At 41.9% G+C, this 20,408-nt stretch overlaps 1 protein-coding gene across 1 annotated transcript in view; it reads right to left on the bottom strand.

Moving 5' to 3' along the window:
* SLC4A10 (solute carrier family 4 member 10) overlaps nucleotides 1–20,408 on the bottom strand; it is a 196,740-nt gene that overhangs the window by 16,497 nt on the left and 159,835 nt on the right. The window contains 5 exon segments of the mRNA XM_044303185.1: nucleotides 7,886–8,002; nucleotides 13,408–13,475; nucleotides 16,029–16,151; nucleotides 17,466–17,639; nucleotides 18,427–18,495. Coding sequence (XP_044159120.1) covers nucleotides 7,886–8,002; nucleotides 13,408–13,475; nucleotides 16,029–16,151; nucleotides 17,466–17,639; nucleotides 18,427–18,495 — 551 coding nt within the window.

Here is a 20,408-nt window from a genome sequence, read left to right on the forward strand (position 1 = left end):
GTATTTTGCACAGAACAGGCGGCCCATTATAGAAAAGCCTAGCATTAGGTGGATTTGGTGATCTCAACCCCTTTGCTTGGTTTTCCTTCCTTTGAGGGATATCTGGCTATCACTGTGTTGAAGACCCATAACTGGGGCTCCACAACTATTTAGCATATTACTGTTTCCCAGGGAGCTTTGCACTTTGGATTGCTGTGTCGAGACTCTTAAATGAGGCTCACAGTGTTTTCTGTAGATGGTCTCCCTAAGATCAGCCGTTTTGTTTGAGTAGTCTCCAAGGCATTGCTCCCGGTTAGCCTAGAATCCTACTCCACACTGATGAGGGGCAACACCCCGAAACAGCTGTCTGTGGATGGATAACTGGCATAGGCATTCCCCGTCACATCCTTAAAGCTTGTAAAAGAGCGGGATCTTGACATAGGGGCCACTTAACATGGTGGATTTGGTGATCTCTGTAATGGGGACACCCCTTTGCTCGGTTTTCCTTCCTTTGAGGGATATCTGGCTATCACTGTGTTGAAGACCCATAACTGGGGCTCCACAACTATTTAGCATATTACTTTTTCCCAGGGAGCTTTGCACTTTGGATTGCTGTGTCGAGACTCTTAAATGAGGCTCACAGTGTTTTTTGTAGCTGGTCTCCCTAAGATCAGCCATTGTTTTGTTTATCATTATTAATAGGACATGCTCTAGATTTTCTGCGGGCCCGCGGAACAGAACAACGGATGCTGACAGCACATGGTGTGCTGTCCGCATCTTTTGCGGCCCCACTGAAATGAATGGGTCCACACCCGTTCCGCAAAATAAGGTCATGTGAATGAGCCCATTTATTTTATTTTTTTACAGGATCCTGTTTTTTTTTCTTCCTTTCTCTTCTTCTGATGGATCATCATAACGGAAAGCTAAACGGTGATGTGAATGCACCCTTAAGCGAACATCCCCATTAAACTGTGCTAGATGAACGCTGTACAGCTGTGGGTTACTATGGATAACAAAGCCAGTTGTTCTTCTAGATAATTTTGACTAACATGGTTTTGTTAGAAAGAAAAAAAATCTATTTCCTGTTCCAGGAAAAAGAAGATATAATAGTAATCTGGTCAATCTGGAAGTAAATTATATTTAACAACTTTTCACAGGATAGGTGATAATCAGCTGGCACAAGGAAATATGTTGGCCAGCAGAAAAGGATAAGTAGCAGGTCACTGAAGTGTCCCTTGCTAACAGACTTTAGATCTCTGTGTTGCATGTAAATGATGTGTCTGTAACATGCTGGGATTCTTTCACGTAATGTATCACAGGGACAGGTAATCGCGTTCTGCGCTAAAATTTCGTGCAGTAAGGCTGGAATTGCACATGTAGTTTTTGATGCGATTTCTGCAGCCAAAGCCAGAAAGGGGTCCTATATGAAGGGGACGTATAAAGGAAGGAATGATATGTTTCCATCCTAAAAATTGCATCAAATCTTAAAGGGCATCTGTCAGCAGGTTTGTCCCTATGACACCGGCTGACCTGTTACATGTGCACTTGGCAGCTGAAGACATCTGTGTTGGTCCCATGTTCATATGTGTCCACATTGATATTGTAACATATGAAAATGAGCCTCTAGGAGCAACAGGGGCGTTGCCATTACACCTAGAGGCTCTGCTCTCTCTGCAACTGTTGCCCCCTCTGCACTTTGCTTGACAGGGCCAGGCAGTAAAAATGTGATGGCCCCTGGCCCTGACTTCAATCAAAGTGCAGAGGACATAGCAGTTGCAGAGAGAGCAGAGCCTCTAGGTGTAACAGCGACGCCCCCATTGCTCCTAGAGGCTCATTTGCATATATTATAACATCATTTTTCTCGGCAATGCGGACACATATGAACATGGGACCAACACAGATGTCTTCAGCTGCCAAGCGCACATGTAACAGGTCAGCCAGTGTCATAGGTACAAAACTGCTGACAGATGCCCTTTAATGTTTACGACTTCTCACAAGGGGTGAGCCATATGTCAACTAAAGGGGTTGTCTGAGATAAGAAAAAAAAAATCATGTGTCTTTTTACCTAGCAATGATGCAGTTTTGGAAATAAAAAAAGCCATTATGTTTTCTAATTAGAGACAACTTTCTGTTTTAAAATAATTGTATTCCTCGTTAAATTACAATTCTGGAGCATCTTTACTTATGACTATGTTGTGCCTTTCCTCAATTATTCCCCCAAGAAGTTTATGAACAAATTGCTAACTGAATGTTTGTTTATTTTTGTCAGAGGAATTTGGCGAGGAATCCATGCCCAAAAAGCCGGAACCTGTCTGACTTTTTTTTTTTTTCAATGGTAGGCAACACTGCACTTACTGATACTGCAGTTTATAACCACGACCACATCAAGAAAGGACATGTCTGGATGGACACCAGTCTGCACGGCCTGACACTGTCTAATCAAAGACATACTGACCCTGTCCAGTGTGGGAATGCGCCAAAAAGTGTTAACACCCAGTTGGCAAATCATTCATAAACTTCTAGTAAGGATAACATGACACTTTTAACTGGTCAATTGGGCCCCCTGGCACTCTTAGAATGGGGGGACTCTCTAATACAATAATCACAGGTTGCTGGAGGACTCTCTAATACAATAATCACAGGTTGCTGGAGGACTCTCTAATACAATAATCACAGGTTGCTGGAGGACTCTCTAATACAATAATCACAGGTTGCTGGAGGACTCTCTAATACAATAATCACAGGTTGCTGGAGGACTCTCTAATACAATAATCACAGGTTGCTGGAGGACTCTCTAATACAATAATCACAGGTTGCTGGAGGACTCTCTAATATAATAATCACAGGTTGCTGGAGGACTCTCTAATATAATAATCACAGGTTGCTGGAGGACTCTCTAATACAATAATCACAGGTTGCTGGAGGACTCTCTAATACAATAATCACAGGTTGCTGGAGGACTCTCTAATACAATAATCACAGGTTGCTGGAGGACTCTCTAATACAATAATCACAGGTTGCTGGAGGACTCTCTAATATAATAATCACAGGTTGCTGGAGGACTCTCTAATACAATAATCACAGGTTGCTTAGTAAAAATAGCAAATTTACTTTATTTCATACTTGTTTTACAATATATTGATCAATATTTAGACAGACTATAATTGAACTACTACGTCATTCATATTGTGTACACCAGTATCCAACACACAAACGGCGACACCTTTTTTAAAGGGGTTGTCCAAGATACAAAAAAAAGAGCAGCTCTTGTCCATGGTCTGTGTCCGGTATTGCAGTTAGGCTAGGGCTACACAACGACATGTGTCGTGCGACAACAAGTCGCGAGACACATAGGGCACAACTACACTGCAACATGTGTCGCGCGACATTGATGTCGCACGACAATTTTTATAATGATAGTCTATGGTGTCACACTGCGACATGCTGCGGCTGCGACATTCGCAGAAAAATCCATTTTGGATGTTTTTTTTTGCGACACCATAGACTATCATTATGAAAATTATTGCGCGCCATTGGTGCGACAAAATGATGCGGACAAATGTCGTTGTGTAGCCCTAGCCTTATTCACATGAGGCTGTGATACCAGACACAGCGTATGGATTGGAGTGCCGCTGATTCTAAGAATAGTCATGGACAACCCCTTTAAGAATATAGGATTGACCGTGACATGAATAGGCCAAGATCTACTTATAGAAAAATAAGGTAAATAGGCATCAAATATAGAACGAATAGAAAAATGAATGTAATGAAAGTAAAGGAACAATCACTGACAAACGTCTGAAGCCATCATCTAGTACATATGATAGGGATGAAACTAATCATACGACACATGATATATCACCTTCAGCTTGCTTATGAAATTATGACTAGGTTAAATGAATTACAATGAACCCGGTCAAATCTCAGCAAATTTAGACTAAACCATGTTATGTCATAAAAAAAATAATAATAAAATAGCTGTCAGAGGCAATTTAATAAATTTAAGAGAGAATTTCATTAAAAAATATATTCTACTATTATCACAATCACTCCCTTTATAAACAGTGGCTGGTTTGATTATGAATTGGGGTCTGGAGGGATTTTTCTTTTCCTCGCTTGCGCGCTGTAAAAGTCATACGTTGGATACTGGAGAAGATGTTCATGGCAGCCTTGATTCTGTCAGTGCAAATGCTCTAGTGTGTGTAAATTACATGCAAAGATGGCGGCTGTTGTGGCGGTGCAAACCTGTGCAGTTCAACGGCAGGGGGTTTGAAACTCCCTGCAGGGTTATTACCTGCCTATAGAGGGAGTAATTCTGATAATAACATTATATTAGGGAATTCGTAGTTGTGCAACTCCCTAATATAAGAATTAAAACTGGATCCAAAAGTCGAACTTAAAGGGAACCTGTCATGGTGAAGATACAGTCTCACCTGCCAGCAGCATGGTATAGAGCATGAGGAGCAGAGCAAATTGATATATATGTTTGTGGGAAAAGATTCAGTAAAACTTGTCATTTTTTTTCATTTGGAGCCCTGCTCATTCTGAGCTTAGGAGTCCAGTGGGCAGAACTACTCAGTAACTGACAATCACAGATTAGTGCCGCCCACTGGACTCCTGGACCCAGAATCAGCTGGGATCTACAGTGACGAACAAAAGGGTAACAATGTTCTGAACTTTTGACTTTCAGGCTCCATATCTCACCATCCACTACAGCTTCGAACTTGAGACTACCATCATTTTATAGACGATCATCTTGGCTATCTCATACATAAATTAGACTTGTAACTATTTAGCATATGATTAGTTCTGCAGATTCTTGTCATGTGACTGCATTGTTACTGTTTTGCTCCGGGTGGTGGAACAATCTTTTTCTTCTTGTAGACCACAAATACAACCTGTTTTCACATTCCGTAATAGCTCAGTGTGTTATTAGGTTGATTCCCAAGCGAAAGGTCACTGCTTCGAATCAAGGAGCAGTCATGAAGAAGATTTCCCAAGAAAAGTGAAACAGCATCATGTGAGCGCCACGAGTGTTGGAAGAATACGAAATGAAGTCCGTCCATCCATTCCAGAGCCAAGAGGTGGACGTCCGGGCAAAATATCGGAGTCGACAAATTGCTCACCACAAGGTCTATCAGTTCTGGCGTGAGAAACATGGCAGTGGGGGTGGCTTGTGTGCTTTGTAATAGTGAGGTCACAGATGTCCATGTAGGCACCGCGTGAAGAATATCGTCATAGCGCTGGCTTGAGTTTGCAAAAAGGTATGAACAGTGGACAGTAGAAGATTGGAAACAGGTGATTTGGAGCTATGACACGAGAGTCAATAGATTAGGCTCTGATGGGTGCAAACGGGTCTGGAAGAAACAAGGGAAAAGGGGGCTAACGGATCGAGAAATCAAGGGAACTGTCAAGTTAGGTGAAAGAAACCTGATGATATGGGGTTGTTTCACAGTCAAAGGGATTGGATACTTGACCAGGATCGATGGTGGTCTCAATGCCGAGTAATATGTGAGTATTCTACAAGACAAGTAACTTTGTACACTCGAGTACTATGGGAATGAAAAGGATGACAGCAGGACAACGACCCAAAGCATTACGTCAAGATTGGCAAAAAAATTGTTCAATGACAATGAAGTAGAGGTCCCCAGACCTCAATCCAATCGAACACTTGGGGATAGAGTTGAAGAAAAAGCTATTTTCCTATTCAAGTGAGTCGACCAGCATGCACCAACATTGGGAACGTGTAGAAGAGACCTGGGAGCAGAATCGGTCGAGATATGCTTGAATCTGATAGAGAGTATGCCCAAAAGGATTCAGAGAGTGTTGAAAGCCAAAGGCGGATTTACAAAATAATAAAAATAAAAATTTAGAATTTTAGGAACAAAACTTGACAGCGGCGAATCATTAGATGTCGTATATCTGGACTTTTCCAAAGCATTTGACACTGTACCACATAAAAGGTTAGTATATAAAATGAGAATGCTCGGACTGGGAGAAAATGTCTGTATGTGGGTAAGTAACTGGCTCAGTGATAGAAAACAGAGGGTGGTTATTAACAATACACACTCAGATTGGGTCACTGTCACTAGTGGGGTACCTCAGGGGTCAGTATTGGGCCCTCTTCTCTTCAATATATTTATTAATGATCCTGTAGAAGGCTTGCATAGTAAAGTATCAATTTTTGCAGATGACACTAAACTGTGTAAAGTAATTGACACGGAAGAGGACAATATACTACTACAGAGCGATCTGGATAGATTGAAGGCCTGGTCAGAGAAGTGGCAGATGAGGTTTAACACTGACAAATGTAAGGTTTATGCACCTGGGAAGGAATAATGCAAGTCACCCGTACATACTAAATGGTAAAACACTGGGTAACACTGACATGGAAAAGGACCTAGGAATTTTTGTGAACAGCAAAATAAGCTGTAAAAACCAGTGTCAGGCAGCTGCTGCCAAGGCCAATAAGATAATGGGTTGCATCAAAAGGGGCATAGATGCCCGTGATGAGAACATAGTCCTACCACTTTACAAATCGCTAGTCAGACCGCACATGGAGTACTGTGTACAGTTCTGGGCTCCTGTAAACAAGGCAGACATAGCAGAGCTGGAGAAGGTCCAGAGGAGGGCAACTAAAGTAATAACTGGAATGGGGCAACTACAGTACCCGGAAAGATTATCAACAATAGGGTTGTTCACTTTAGAAAAAAGACGACTGAGAGGAGATCTAATTAATATGTATAAATATATCAGGGGACAGTACAGAGATCTATCCCATCTTCTATTTATCCACAGGACTGTGACGAGGGGACATCCTCTGCGTCTGGAGGAAAGAAGGTTTGTACACAAACATAGAAGAGGATTACTAGAGAGGGGTCATTGATCCAGGGAGTTATTCTGATTGCCTGATTGGAGTCGGGAAGGAATTTTTTCCCCTTAAGTGGGGAAAATTGGCTTCTACCTCACAGTTTTTTTTTTTGCCTTCCTCTGGATCAACTTGCAGGATAACAGGCCGAACTGGATGGACAAATGTCTTTTTTCGGCCTTATATACTATATTACTAAGCAGTTACATGACAATAATCTGCTTAAGTTGCAAGTACAATTTATGTGTAAGATAGCCAAAATGATTGTCTATAAAACGATGGAAGTCTCACATTCGAAGCTGTAGTGGATGGTGAGATATGGAGCCTGAAAGCCAAACGTTCAAAACATTGTTACCCTTTGGCTGGTCAGTGTAAATGAATAACATATGTTTCCCACCAAACTATATATCAATTTGCTCAGCTCGTTCTGCTCTACAACACACTGCCCACAGATCAGACATGATGTTCAATGTGACCAGTTACCTTTAAGCTTAAAATGGTTCCCATCCAATCCACTTATGGCATATCCACTGGCAACCCCATAAAGGCCTGATAGTCATGAGTCACACCTCCATTAGTGGGAGAACAGGCATATCCTGGCCCCTTTTTGCCAGCATAATTCAGTCACCTGGTGCTTTGTGCTTCCACAGAGGGGTGGCTATGCTCCATTGAAGTCTACAGCAATGATGGAAGCAGCGCTGCTTGCTGGCTCTTTATGCATGGCCTTATCACAGACCGGTCCACTGAAGCCAAGGCAACCAGTGGCTTCTGGCATCAGCAAATGGGCGTCAGAAGAGCCTTGTCATCCTTGGGGTGGCAGTCCTAAAGGAGCGACCCACCAGATTTCAGGCATTTGTGGCATATCCTGTGGATATACCACAAAATACATCACATGGAAACCGCTTAAAGATATCTAAATGCGTAGTATGGCTGAATAAAAAAAAAAAAAGTATTCTCTGCATATATTACAGAAAAATGTTCCACTACTAGAACTATGCAAAATGAGGAATGAATGTACTAAGAAAAAAAAATTAAAACCTTTTAGAAGAAAAGCTGGATTCCTTAGTCTTTGCATTTTCTGAGGTTATTAGCAGAGTCTTCCACACAGAGGTTTTTGCCATTTCATCAGAAATGTTTATTACTGATGGGTCCTCTCTAGACAGAATGGACACAATAATGCACACAATGAATAAAGGCACTCTCTGGTCACAGAGCTCTCTCCGAAGTGAAAAATATTTTCAAATTGAAAAATACTGAAAATTTTACATTCAAAATGTGGTGAATACTACCGACACGGTGTGGCAACAGGACTGCAGTGTATAACCAGTCTGACACATCCACTTATGGTATTATGTCTAGGGAAAAAAAAGGGAGGGGGGTTCGTTTTTTGGTCCCTGCCAATACAGTGGTCCCTCACGTTACAGTATTAATTGGTTCCAGGATGAGCATTGTATGTTAAAACCATTGTAACTCTATGGAAACTTAAAAGTCCCAAAATGTCATCCGAAGTTAAGAGAAGATGAAGATTTAAGAAAAATAACTAAGAGATAAAACAAGTTGTTACATATAACAGTCAGGGTTAGATGATAGAAGTTGTAAACCACGTTCTATGATGAGGACAGGAGCTTCTGCAGGGTTCTGTATAGCACACGTATTGTACCAGAAAAATAAAATGGAGTATTCTTCACTTGACATCCAAAGTAGCCGTTCATCGCGGTACAGACAGGGCAGTAGAGGAGATGTACTACCATACTGTACTGTAAAGAGGAGCTACTACACACCAATACAGTGTTTTACCAAAGAAATTCCCATGTTGATTGGCTGGATCTGAATTGGAGCCTAGTTTTAACCTTCAATAGTCCAGGAAAGCCCAATGTAAGTGGAAATATTGTATCCTGAGGCCATTGTGTCTTGGGGGACCACTATACATAGTTGGCATCAGTCCCGAATTTGGAGAGACAGTTCCTAATTTTCAGTGACAGTCCCTGCAAATTTGGGCTACTCAGGGTTGAAAAAGAATTATACTGTATATGCACATAAGTGGGCAGAGCTGTGTGTGTTTAGGGGAAGGGCTTACATGCCCCCAAATTACCAATTATAATGCTGGTAATTATGCCAATGCTGCAAGCATAGATGACACGCTGTATGTCATAATTGCCACTTCTACAAACAAGTTACATGTATAACAAAGCACCATCTAGGTCTAACCCTAATCATCATAGGGTATAGGGATCCATGAATGAGAGACAGAGGTACAGATTGTCTGAACACGTACATGGAAGGTGCAAAAGGAATGCAATTTTTGACACAAATTTAGGCACATGTCAACCGTTGAGCATCATTGTGTTTTTAGGCCTATGATTCCACCAGCCTACAGCAGCCACTAGGGGGATTCCTGGCGTTTTTTGCATACAGATGTGTTAATGAGTTTAATGGGAGCTCTATATAACCATATAAATAGAGCTCCCCCTTGTGGTCACTTCAGGCAGCCAGAATTTTATCTAAATGATGCTCCAACCCATTTTTAACAGGACATTATTGTGGACTTAAAAATGAAATGATGCTCTAATTTGGAGAGACACTTCAAAACTATCACAACCTTTGCATCTTTGTGTAATTTTATAGATGTTTTACAGAACATTTATACACAAGCCTTTAGCCCTGTAAAAAGGTATACTCCCTTAATTATATCGTCCAGTTATCAATAGCACATAAGCTATTAACCAATATACCGTGGATAGGTGATAAATTTATATTTGAAGGGGTCCAGCTGCTAGGACCCCAACTGATCTCGGGAATGGGGGTCCCTACGATCTCTGTGTGAATGGAGCAGTGGACATTTATTTCTACTTCTCAATGACCATTAATCCCAAGTGTTCTACTGGACAGAGTGGAAACGTTGGGAGTAGTTGCGGCTCCCCTTGGAGGCCTAGGCAAGGGAGGTCCCTCAGACTTTTCCATGTTAAAGTAACATAAAGAGGTTTTCTAGGTATGATTGGTGGAGTATATTACAATACATAGGTTTTCTTAGTGAATTCTATGACATAAAAACTTACTGATCATAATAGTTGCATGTACAATTTAGTACATTGCTGTTGTTGACTGGGGAAGAAAAACAAGGATCAACGGGTCTCCCGAATTGTCTACCTTAAAGGGAACCTGTCATTAACTTTATCCTGCCCATACTAACGGCATAATAAAGTAGAGACAGGTGAGATGATTTCAGCGATCTGTCATTTCTAAGTTAAAAGTAAGTGGTTGCTGAGAACCAACATCACAATCATTGCAGACTGGGCCTGGAAAAGAGTCACGGCCACCTGAGAAGAGTCATGGTTATTCCTGCTCTCCTGCTGATGACTGACAGTCTTCTACCTAGTTTTCTCCCTTTCTCTCTAGGAGAGAACTGCCAATCTTTTCAAGGCCTGGGCTGTAATGATTATGATGCTGGTTCTCAGCAACCACTCACTTTTAGCTCATAAATGACACACCGCTGAAATCAGCATTTCCGTCACTATTTTATGCTGCCCTCAGTGAGGTCAGCATAAAGTTGATGACAGGTTCCCTTTAACAGAATCACAATTTCAAACTTTTTGAATTAAGTTTTAAAATCCCTTCTTTTAGGGTACGGCTACACAGTCAGGTTTCTGCACGCAGTTTTGGAAGCCAAAATCAGAAGTGGATAATAAGAGAAAGTATAAAGGACAGATAAAATGTCTCCTCTTTTCTGAATTCACACAAAGTTCTAGGCTTCCAAAACTGCATGCAGAAACCTGACCATCTGGCCGTACCCGTAACACAAAGTATCGCTAGGATTTCGGAGGACATGATAGAAGGTAAATGTGTGCTAACAATGCAATGCCGTATACGGTTTATCCTATTTTAGGACCACTAGATTGCATTAAAAAATATACATATATTACAGTGAAAGTCTGTGCTAAAAAACACGCTATACTATATGTCTATATCAACAGAAGTCATTTACGAATACTTTGCTTTACTGCTGATTTTCCTTTCACAGTTCAGCCGGCTTATCTCCGCTATGCTGTCAGCTCTGTGACTTAAAGGGGTTGTCCCATGAAAAATATTCTACAGTTTTTAAAACCAGCATCTGGATCTGAATACTTTTGTAATTGCATGTAATTAAAAAATTTGCATAGCCACTGAGTTATTCAATAAAATGTATCTGTATAGCGCCACCTGATGTTCTGTTGTTTTCTTATTTCTTTGTCCAGCCCACTGAGAATGCCGCACATGCTCAGTTTCATCCTTCAACTGCCTCCTGAGCTGTGATAGGGAGAGCTGAGACACGCCCCCTGAGCTGCAGCAGAAAAGACACTCCCCTTGAGCTGCCAGCTTGATATAAACCTAGCAGAGCAATGACTGGGGAGATCTCTGGACCCATGTGAGTTACAGGGCTGGTTCTAGCTTTGTTGGAAAGATATTGTCACGTACTAAAAGATGTCTGGTCCTCATTTTTTACATTAATCAGGAGATAACCCCTTTGAGGACGACCTGTCTCCTCTCCTGACATTTCCATTTTAGTAACTAATTCCCCATGTAATAACAATTCTGGAGCTTCTATTTTAATGACTCTATGTTGTGTCATTTTTTTATTATTCCTGCTAAAATTTCATGGCTAAAAGGTACAACTTGGTGTTACCGGTTGGGGGCATGTCCAGTCGGTGCTGCTAGTGTTATCCTCTGCAGTGACAACCCGCCCCTCCCCACCTGTCAACATCCAGTTGTACCTTTATTCATAAAATCCTAGCGGGAATAATAGAGGAACAGTACAGTATGGAGTGATAAGAACAGATGCTCCAGAATTGTAATTTCACATGGAATACAATTATTTATCAACATTAAAACAGACATATCAGGGGAGTTAAAAGAGCCTCTGTAACAGCTTAGCTATATGGCTCTGTTCACATAACGCTACAGCTATACAAGTATTAAGGCTGATGACAGCCTGTATTTGTGGACGGGGCGTCAGTGCCCTATATATACCTGCCACTCCTGTACACCTGTGGTGTGTCTCACGTACCCCTCCCTCCCACCCCTTTTTTCATACACTCCAATAGGGTACGCCCTCTCCAGGCCTACCCACGCCCGTGGCTCCAGGCACAACTCAGCCATGTAGTTCAGGTTTGGCATGCCTTACCCACGATCAGTACGTGTCAAGCCCAGTCCACAATGGAGGTATATGTACAGAGAATTCCCCAACATATACCTCTCTGACGTATGTCACAATGTTAGACAGCAACGTATTCTGCTTGGTATACACTTTATTTTGTGGTGCGTACTGATGGAGGACAAAAAGCACACTCTTTTGGCCTCTGGCAGGTGAGTGGGTGCATACACTAAACCTGTTCACATAGTGTCGTGTGAACACAGCCTTACTATGTCACTTTTATTCCAGCTCCAACAATACACTGTTCTCTGGAAACCCAAAAACAAAATCTGCAGAATTCTGAATTTAGCTTTGGACATAAAAAGAAAAGAAAACATTGTGTAATTCAACATAAAAGCAATTGCAACGTTATTCAACATTTTAGGGTGGAATTTACCTAAAGGGGGTTGGCCCATCACATAACACAATTTCTGAATGCACATTTTAGGGAATCGTCCTATGAGAACAAACCCTTTCAATTAGCCTTAATAGGGTATATGAACGTCATATGGGGGTGTCCCCCACTTAGAACGCCCCTCTATTCAGCCTTATGCACAATGCTGAAATACAGCTTCTTATTGCGCAGACCAGTAACATGACACCTATAGAGGGGCATGGGGCCATATTGTATCTTTGTATAATTCAGGTTTATATATATATATTTTCATATATATATATATATATATATATATATATATACACACATACATATATATATATTGTCTGATCGCTTCTCCCATAGACTGCAATGATTTACTATGACTTGGATCAGCATGATCGCCGATCCCAGTTGTTGAGTTTGTGTGCGCTCCATACACTTTACACCACAATGTAACTGTACATCATGGTGTGTGTAAGGGTTATACTGGTTGTCCCATGAAAATTATTCTACATTTTCAACTAGCACAAGGTTCTGAACACTTTTGTAATTGCATGTAATTTAGTTTAGTAACTCAGTAATTAAATAAAATGTATCTGAATAACACCATCATCTGTTTGCTCTTTTTCTTCTGTCCACCTTGCTGAGGTGGTCGCACATGTTCAGTTCCATACTTCAGCTGCCATCAGCCATATATTGTGTTAGGATCTGTGACGGTTACACAGAGAGAGCTACAGCAAAAAGGACCCACCCCCTGAGAAAAGACAAGCCCCTGAAGTGCCACTAACGTGCTGGCTTGAAATAAATCTACCAGAGCAATTGGAGCAATGAATGGGGAGATCTCAAGATCCATGTGCAGGACAGGGCTGGTTCTAAAGAGATTGTCATGCACTATTTGATGTCTGCATTTCGTTTTTTACATTTACCATGGGATAACCTCTTTAAGTAAGTTCTGCTGTGTCATTTGCTTTGTGCTTAAATAAGGAAGGTGCATTAACAATATCACGAGATTACCTGCAATTCCCTTCCATTGGTAACTGAACTGTCCCTTCGTCTTCCAACACAAGCATACTTTGTTCTTCCTAAAATGTCAAAGTACAGGAATAATGTAAGGCCAAATGGTGCAATGGTGTCACATAAGCTGAGCTGATGGAACCTAAATCCCACAGTGTAACCAGCAGAAGTGCACTTTATCTCCATGCAAACTAAGCAATCGCTTAAGGTCTCAGAGATCAGAGAACAATCAGCTGGCTAAAAAACTAAAGGTGCAGACATACCACCAGTTCAGTTAGTCCAGCTGCACAGGGTCCCCGGATAAAGGAGGGCCCTTCCCAGCTGTACAACAGTAGCAGAAGTGCCCAGTCTGCAGTGCTAAGCTGAGTATGGGGCTAACTGGGTCTGCATAGGTGGAGCTAATGGGTGGAGGGGAGCTTAGAGGTGTTACGGGGTGGAGCTTTGTAATGCAACAGGGGCCTCCAGATATGACTTTGCTTGGGGCCCCCAGAAATGGCAAATTCTCACTTGGTAACCAGAGCTGAAAGAATATGGTATTCTTTTACATCAGGGGTCAGCAACCTTCGGCACTCCAGCTCTTGTGAAACTACAATTCCCAGCATGCTCTATTCACTTCTATGAGAGTTTTAAGAGCAGAGCAAGCATGCATGCTAGGAGTTGTAGTTTCTCAACAGCTGGAGTGCCGGAGGTTGCTGATCCCTATTCAAGATACTAAACAATCAGTCAGATTGCAGCTTTCTGAGCTTTGTCCCTACATATTATTGGCTTACTCAACTCTCTAGAGCAATGATCTCTAACCTGTTGCTCTCCAGCTGTTGAACACTTAAGATAAAACTCCCCTCATGAAGGTCTGTGTCCATCAGGCAAGTTGGGAGTCATAGTTTAGCCACAGAATGAAAAGCACTGTTCTTGAATACCTAGTTAACTTTCTGCTTTGTGGGTTAACAATGATGAGCGAAAGTCCATTACAATAGTTATTGGTCTTTTTCTTTGTGGAGAGGGCTAGAATTGGCGTATGGAGTCTTATAGGTCAGGCAATGATCCCTGGGAAAAGGGATATGCAGATTAGCTCACTTCTAAGAGGAAGCAAGCTGTAGTGCTCGCTCTGTAGTGCCACCTTGTGGAGGAAGCTACCCTATAGTCAATGACCGACCCTTTAACCAGAGTTGCAACATGACTAAGGACATTGGGCCAACCTAGAGCCTCCTCCAAAATGAAAAGCCTGCTGGATTGGCTAATATTCTTAGTCAAGTTGCAAGGGCTATTAAAGGGTTGGACATTGGCTAACTACCTCCACTAGGTGGCTCGGCAGGGACAGCTTCTTTCTCTTGGAAGAGAGCTAATCAGCATATTGTAACAATGGATCTGACTTCATAATGCATAACGGTTACCTAAAAGCAAATGTGAGTTTGAATTGAATATTTTGCCCAAAAAAACCTTATGGATCCTGCTAAAGCGCCATAAAAACAATGCTTATTTATACACATGTGGCAACTGCTATGGACCCCTAGGAAAGAGAGAGCCTAATCTTAGGTCTCATCCCCTTTGTAACTGGGTGGTGAGAACCTGTGCAGGGCTCTCCTTTCTCATCTCTCCATTACATGACATTTTAAAAAGTGAGTTATAAATACTGTACCTTTATTTTATTTTAGGCTATTTGCAGTCTCCTTCACCATTTTATTACAGGTCGGATAACCGCTTTAAATTATCTTTTGCTAACATTGCTGCAGTTTCAGTAAACCTTACCTTTCTATGAGTACAATGTTGATGGCCTCTCCTCGGGATATGTCATCAATATCTGGTCTGTGAGGGTCCGACTTTTAGCACCCTTGCCCATTAGCTGTTTGAAGAGGCTGCAAGGCTCTGGTGAGCACCACGTCACCTTCCTAGGCCAGTTACGTTGTGTTCATTGGTCACATGGCCTAGGTACAACTCAGCTCCTTTCAAGTGAATGGGTCTGTGCTGTAATACCAAGCACAACAACTATACAATGGATGGCGCTGTGTTTGGTATGCTGTGAGGAGGCCACAGCATTCACTGGAGTGCCGCGGCCTCCTCAAACAGCTGATTGACAGGTGCCAGGTGTTGGACCCCCACCGATCAGATAGTGATGACCTATCCTGAGGATAGGTCATCAATATTCTACTCCCAGAAAACCTGACTTTCAATGGTTTTTGGTGTATCAGTTTAAAGTTTTGTGCAACTAGGATTTTACCGTGTTAAGTTAAAGGGGTTGTCTGTGCTGTTACTATTGATGACCTATCCTCAGATTGGCAGGGGTCCAACACTCGGCACCCCGCCGATCAGCTGTATGAGGAGACGGCGCGCACAGTGCGCATGTGCTGTCTCCCTTCTCTCTTCCTGTTTATAACATAGACTACAGCAGCGGACAGGAAAAGAGAAGCGAAACGGCATTTGCGCACGCCGCCTCCTCATACAGCTGATCGAAGGTGGTGCCAGGTATCGGACTCCAACCGATCTGATATGGATGACCTATCCTGAGGATAGGTCATCAATAGTAAAAGCCAGGACAACCCCTTTAATCTTTGCTACATCTGGCATATAATATACGTAGCTTACTGTAAGTTACATAGTTTTGTACATGACAATGTTCCATTTACCTCTTTTTCTGCATCTTCCAACTTCTTTTTCTTACTTTCAGGCATTAAATCATCTAACCAACTCAACTCCCGTTTCGTGAAGAAAAAGTCCATTAGTTTCCTTACAAACACCAATGCCAGGACCTGGTCAGAAACATTGAATGACTAAAGAAGTAATGCAAAGTTTACATCAATAAATATAGAGCAACACAATGTGAACAGTTGGTCCAAAGGAAAAGATGAAGAAAACTAGGAAGAAAGAAGAAAACAAAGATAAGACGAAGCAGGAAGAAGATGAAGAAGAAATAAGGAACAGCAATTTCTAAATCAAACAGTAGGACTTTAAAATGTTTTAATTTAATTTTAATTACTTCATTTTTTGTATATCTGGTCAAATATATAAGTTACCAGTTCTCTTAGGGCAGATATTTGCTAATATCGAATGTAATTTTGCCCCTTCATTGCTTTAGACACCAAATCAGCAGGGGGTGACAATGGGCACACTAAAAAGCGCTTTCCAATGTAAAGCACACGTAGACCATTTTATTTACTAATGTTAAAGGGGTTTTCTGGGTTAAAGTGAATAAGAGCTGAGCTGCAGAACCCTGTCATGGCCACTACACTGTTAAAGGAGGAGAGCTTCCATGACAAGAGTTCACCTAGCCAAAAACCCTGTGCAGGGCTGTGCTGGGAAGACTTCGATGCTGCCCAGACCAGCCCCAACTGGTCAAGCTACCAGTAAGACTGGAAGCCAAGCCAACCAGGTTCCTGGATCAGCGCTGAATTCCTGAGTTAGGCGGGGGATTTAAGTCTACTACTCGGCTACAGTGTCTTCTGGTTACTGCATATATGGTATCCAGCTCAATTTGTTCCTTAGCTTTAGATCTGCTTGTTAACTCTCTGTGTATTGACCTTGGCTATCTTCTGGATTAAGTCTTAGTCTGCTGTTTTGGCTCATTCTGATTATTCTGAGTATCCTGAATGTGGCTTGCTTTTGGATTAACCTCTCAACTGTTGACTTTCCTTTATCCATCTCTCCTGGTGGTTGACTACTCTTTGCACCCCCAGTCTACCTAGTAGGTCTACTTCTAGCAAGCTTGCACCAGAAATCCACTACCTTAACCTGCAGATGTAACCTGGGTCTCTAGAAGCCAAGTCTATTCTTCCTTGCAGTAGGCTCTGATGAATATCTAGGGATAACTGTCAGTTGTAATGAACAGTTGATCAGTTGGGGGTGCCAGGTGTCGGACCCCCACCGATCGGATATTGATGACATATCCAGGTCATCACTATTAGGAGCCCAGAAAATCTCTTTCATAATTGGGTGTCATATTAAACTGAGACTGACATTTCTTTTTACATATAAAACACAGTACAGTACCTGCTTTATATAGTACCCTATATACAACACAACACTTTTTAATACTCGATTCAGAACTAGCCATTACTGCCTCTCACCATCATAGGAAATACAATGGCTGCCCGAGATACTTTGATGACCCATAGCAGTATAAGGCAAGTCAGCTGCAACACGGTGAATAGATGGACCTTCCGCAGGGGAACATGTCTCAAGTAGATGAAGTCTGGCTGATGTTTTGGTGGCATCCAGAACAACATGATTCGATCAAAGAACTACAAAACAGAATCAGGTTAATCATTCACGTGAATCTTTTGTTTTCCTCTGAACTACACTACCAAGTTAACGAAGTTCTTGTCTGAATTTAAAAATGAGGGTGAACATCACCTTCCTGAACACAAGGCAGACACTTGAGATAGATTAAAGCACTTAGTAGAAGTGGGTGTACTTAGAGAGAAAGGGTTCAGGGATAGATTGTTGGGTTGGCTGCTATATTTTCATAATCTGGACCTGGAACTATCTCTAGAATAGACCCTTCAACCCAGTCAGTCACGATACTGTGGCCTGAAGTGCACGGCTCTACGAAAACACCCGAATGGGCATGCTACGCTGTAGCTTCCATAAAAGTGAATGGGCACTACAGAGACAACACACAACAGCCTGCCTGTTTACATAGCTCTGCCACCTCTGGCTACTTCATCCAGGTGGGACTAGGCCAGGGGGCATATGGTGATGGAAATTCCACTTTAATATTGCAAAAATGGGCACTGATAATACAAAAATCTTCTAGAATTTAAAAAATCTATAAAAACATTTGATTTTCACTATAGATTTGCACATTGTATCAAAGTACCCATCCATTTTTAGAACCATAGCATGTAAATTCACTATGAACCCCTCTCAATGTAGATGGGTCAAATCCGCAGCGAAATCTGACTCTTATTTGAGTTTTTCTGCAGTTTGCAACAGATTTGCAGCAAAATCCCCTGCTGGATATACAGGGTATCCTTGTCAGGAAGGAAAAGAAGAATACTTTGTTTTAGCAATAATAAAACACATTACCTGAATTCCCTTTAGTGACGAGGCACCCATATAGAGAAAGACGCCATAAAGAACGGGCATAGGAATAAACTAGATCCAAAATAAAAAGAAAAAAAAGAAAAAATCAAAGCATGCTAAAGTTTAGTCTCAAAAGATCTACGTAATCTAGACAAATACATTCATTTTCATAGACATATTACATGTTTTTGCATTCCTACTTGCATTATGGGCAAGCTATTATGAAAAGTAATTTAGACTACATAAGAATATTTTCACAACTATGCATTTCGCTATTTTTAAATTTTACACAATAATATATTTTAAAACATGTTGCTACGAGGGGTGTTCAATAAGTTATCTCCCTGAATATGAAAAAAATGTTTTTGAGAAAACTGAACCAAATACTTTTCAATGTAATACCCCTTGACTTCAACACACTTGTTCCGCTTCGCCTCCACTGATCGGATGCCCTCAGAATAGACGTAGACTCCTCGCTGCTGCAGGAACCCTGTTACCACCTCCTTGACTACATAATCATCAGGAAATCAATTTATTCTTCCAAAAGAGAAAGTAATCACTTAGAGCAGCAAGGTCTGGACTGTACGGTGGATGGTTAAAGTCCATGAAGCCGCATTCCCCGATAGCAGCTTGTGAGCTGACGCATTGTCGTGAAGCAGCAACACACCTGCCGACAATTTCCCATGGTGTGTCTCTTTGATTGCCTCATGTAACTTTCCAGTTGACTGCTTCACACTAAATTTCTTTGGATTGGTGACCCCTTGTGCTTCCATTGCATGGCCTTTCGTTTGGCCTCAGGATCATGGTGGTGGACCCATGTTTCATCACCACTAATAATTCGAGAATAGGAGTCTCCTGGATTTTCTCTAAGAATGTCTAAATTCTCTTGTCTAAATTGCTGGAGTTTTTTGCTCAGGCGTCAACATTTGTGGCACCCACCTGGAACTGACCTTTGACATCATCAAAACATCATACTAAAACTGAAATGCCTAATTCATGAGCTACAGTATAACACTGACTTTGACCCGACGATCTTCCAAAATCATGGCCTCCACTTTAAGGCACATTTCCTCTGAAGATGCTTCCACAGGTCGCCCTGAACGGGGCTCATCTTCAATTAATCCCCTACCCCAATTAAACTGCTTGGCCCAAAACTTTACTTGGTAGTAGGATGGTGCACCATCACAATATACAGCAATCATCCTTTCATGGATTTCTTTAGGCTTCTTTTGTAAGAAATGTAATCATGGAACAAAGCTCCAAATCCCTCGCTTTCTTTGTAGACCCGCACTGTACTGCACTTGCCACCCTGTCACTTCCAGGGCTTTCATCATACTGAACTGCCACTGTGTGCGCTGCATGTCCAGAAATGTCTGAACATGCACAGACAAGCTCAGCTCTCTAACACTGACAGAACATGCTGGGGTAGATAACTTACTGAACACCACTCGTATGTACTTTTTTTTTTCATTTCATAAAGGATATCTGTCAGTAAAACCATCAGCCTCTGTAGAACTGTGCCTGTCAGCATATTGTAATGATATTTGTCCTATCTCAATAAGTGCCACCAATCTGGAGAAAAAAAGGCTTTTTACCCTATAAATATTAGCCCCCTGGTGCAAGAAGGGTGTTGCTATTGGGGGGCGGAGCCTGACTGGCTACATGCCGGACGCTTGAACGCGAGCTCCTACTCCACAAACCCACGTTCCACTGCCAAGTTGCTTCAAATTAGCCCATATGGTGAAAATAGGCAAACACAGACCTGCTGAACAGATGGAGACCCCCAAACAGAAACAAGGTCAGTCAGAAATAGACAAAATCTGGAAGAGAAGACAGGTGTTGCCTCGAGCAGGAAAATCTAAGATGGCGCTGGATCCCGCGCTAGAGTCAGACGTCATTGAAGACTCAGACGTGGACTCTGCTGAAATGGGGGCAGCTGCACCTGACACAGACAGGGCCCCACTGTCTCTAAGAGCATCCTGAAA

This window comes from Bufo gargarizans, chromosome 8 (assembly GCF_014858855.1).
Source record: "Bufo gargarizans isolate SCDJY-AF-19 chromosome 8, ASM1485885v1, whole genome shotgun sequence".
NCBI lineage: Eukaryota > Metazoa > Chordata > Amphibia > Anura > Bufonidae > Bufo > Bufo gargarizans.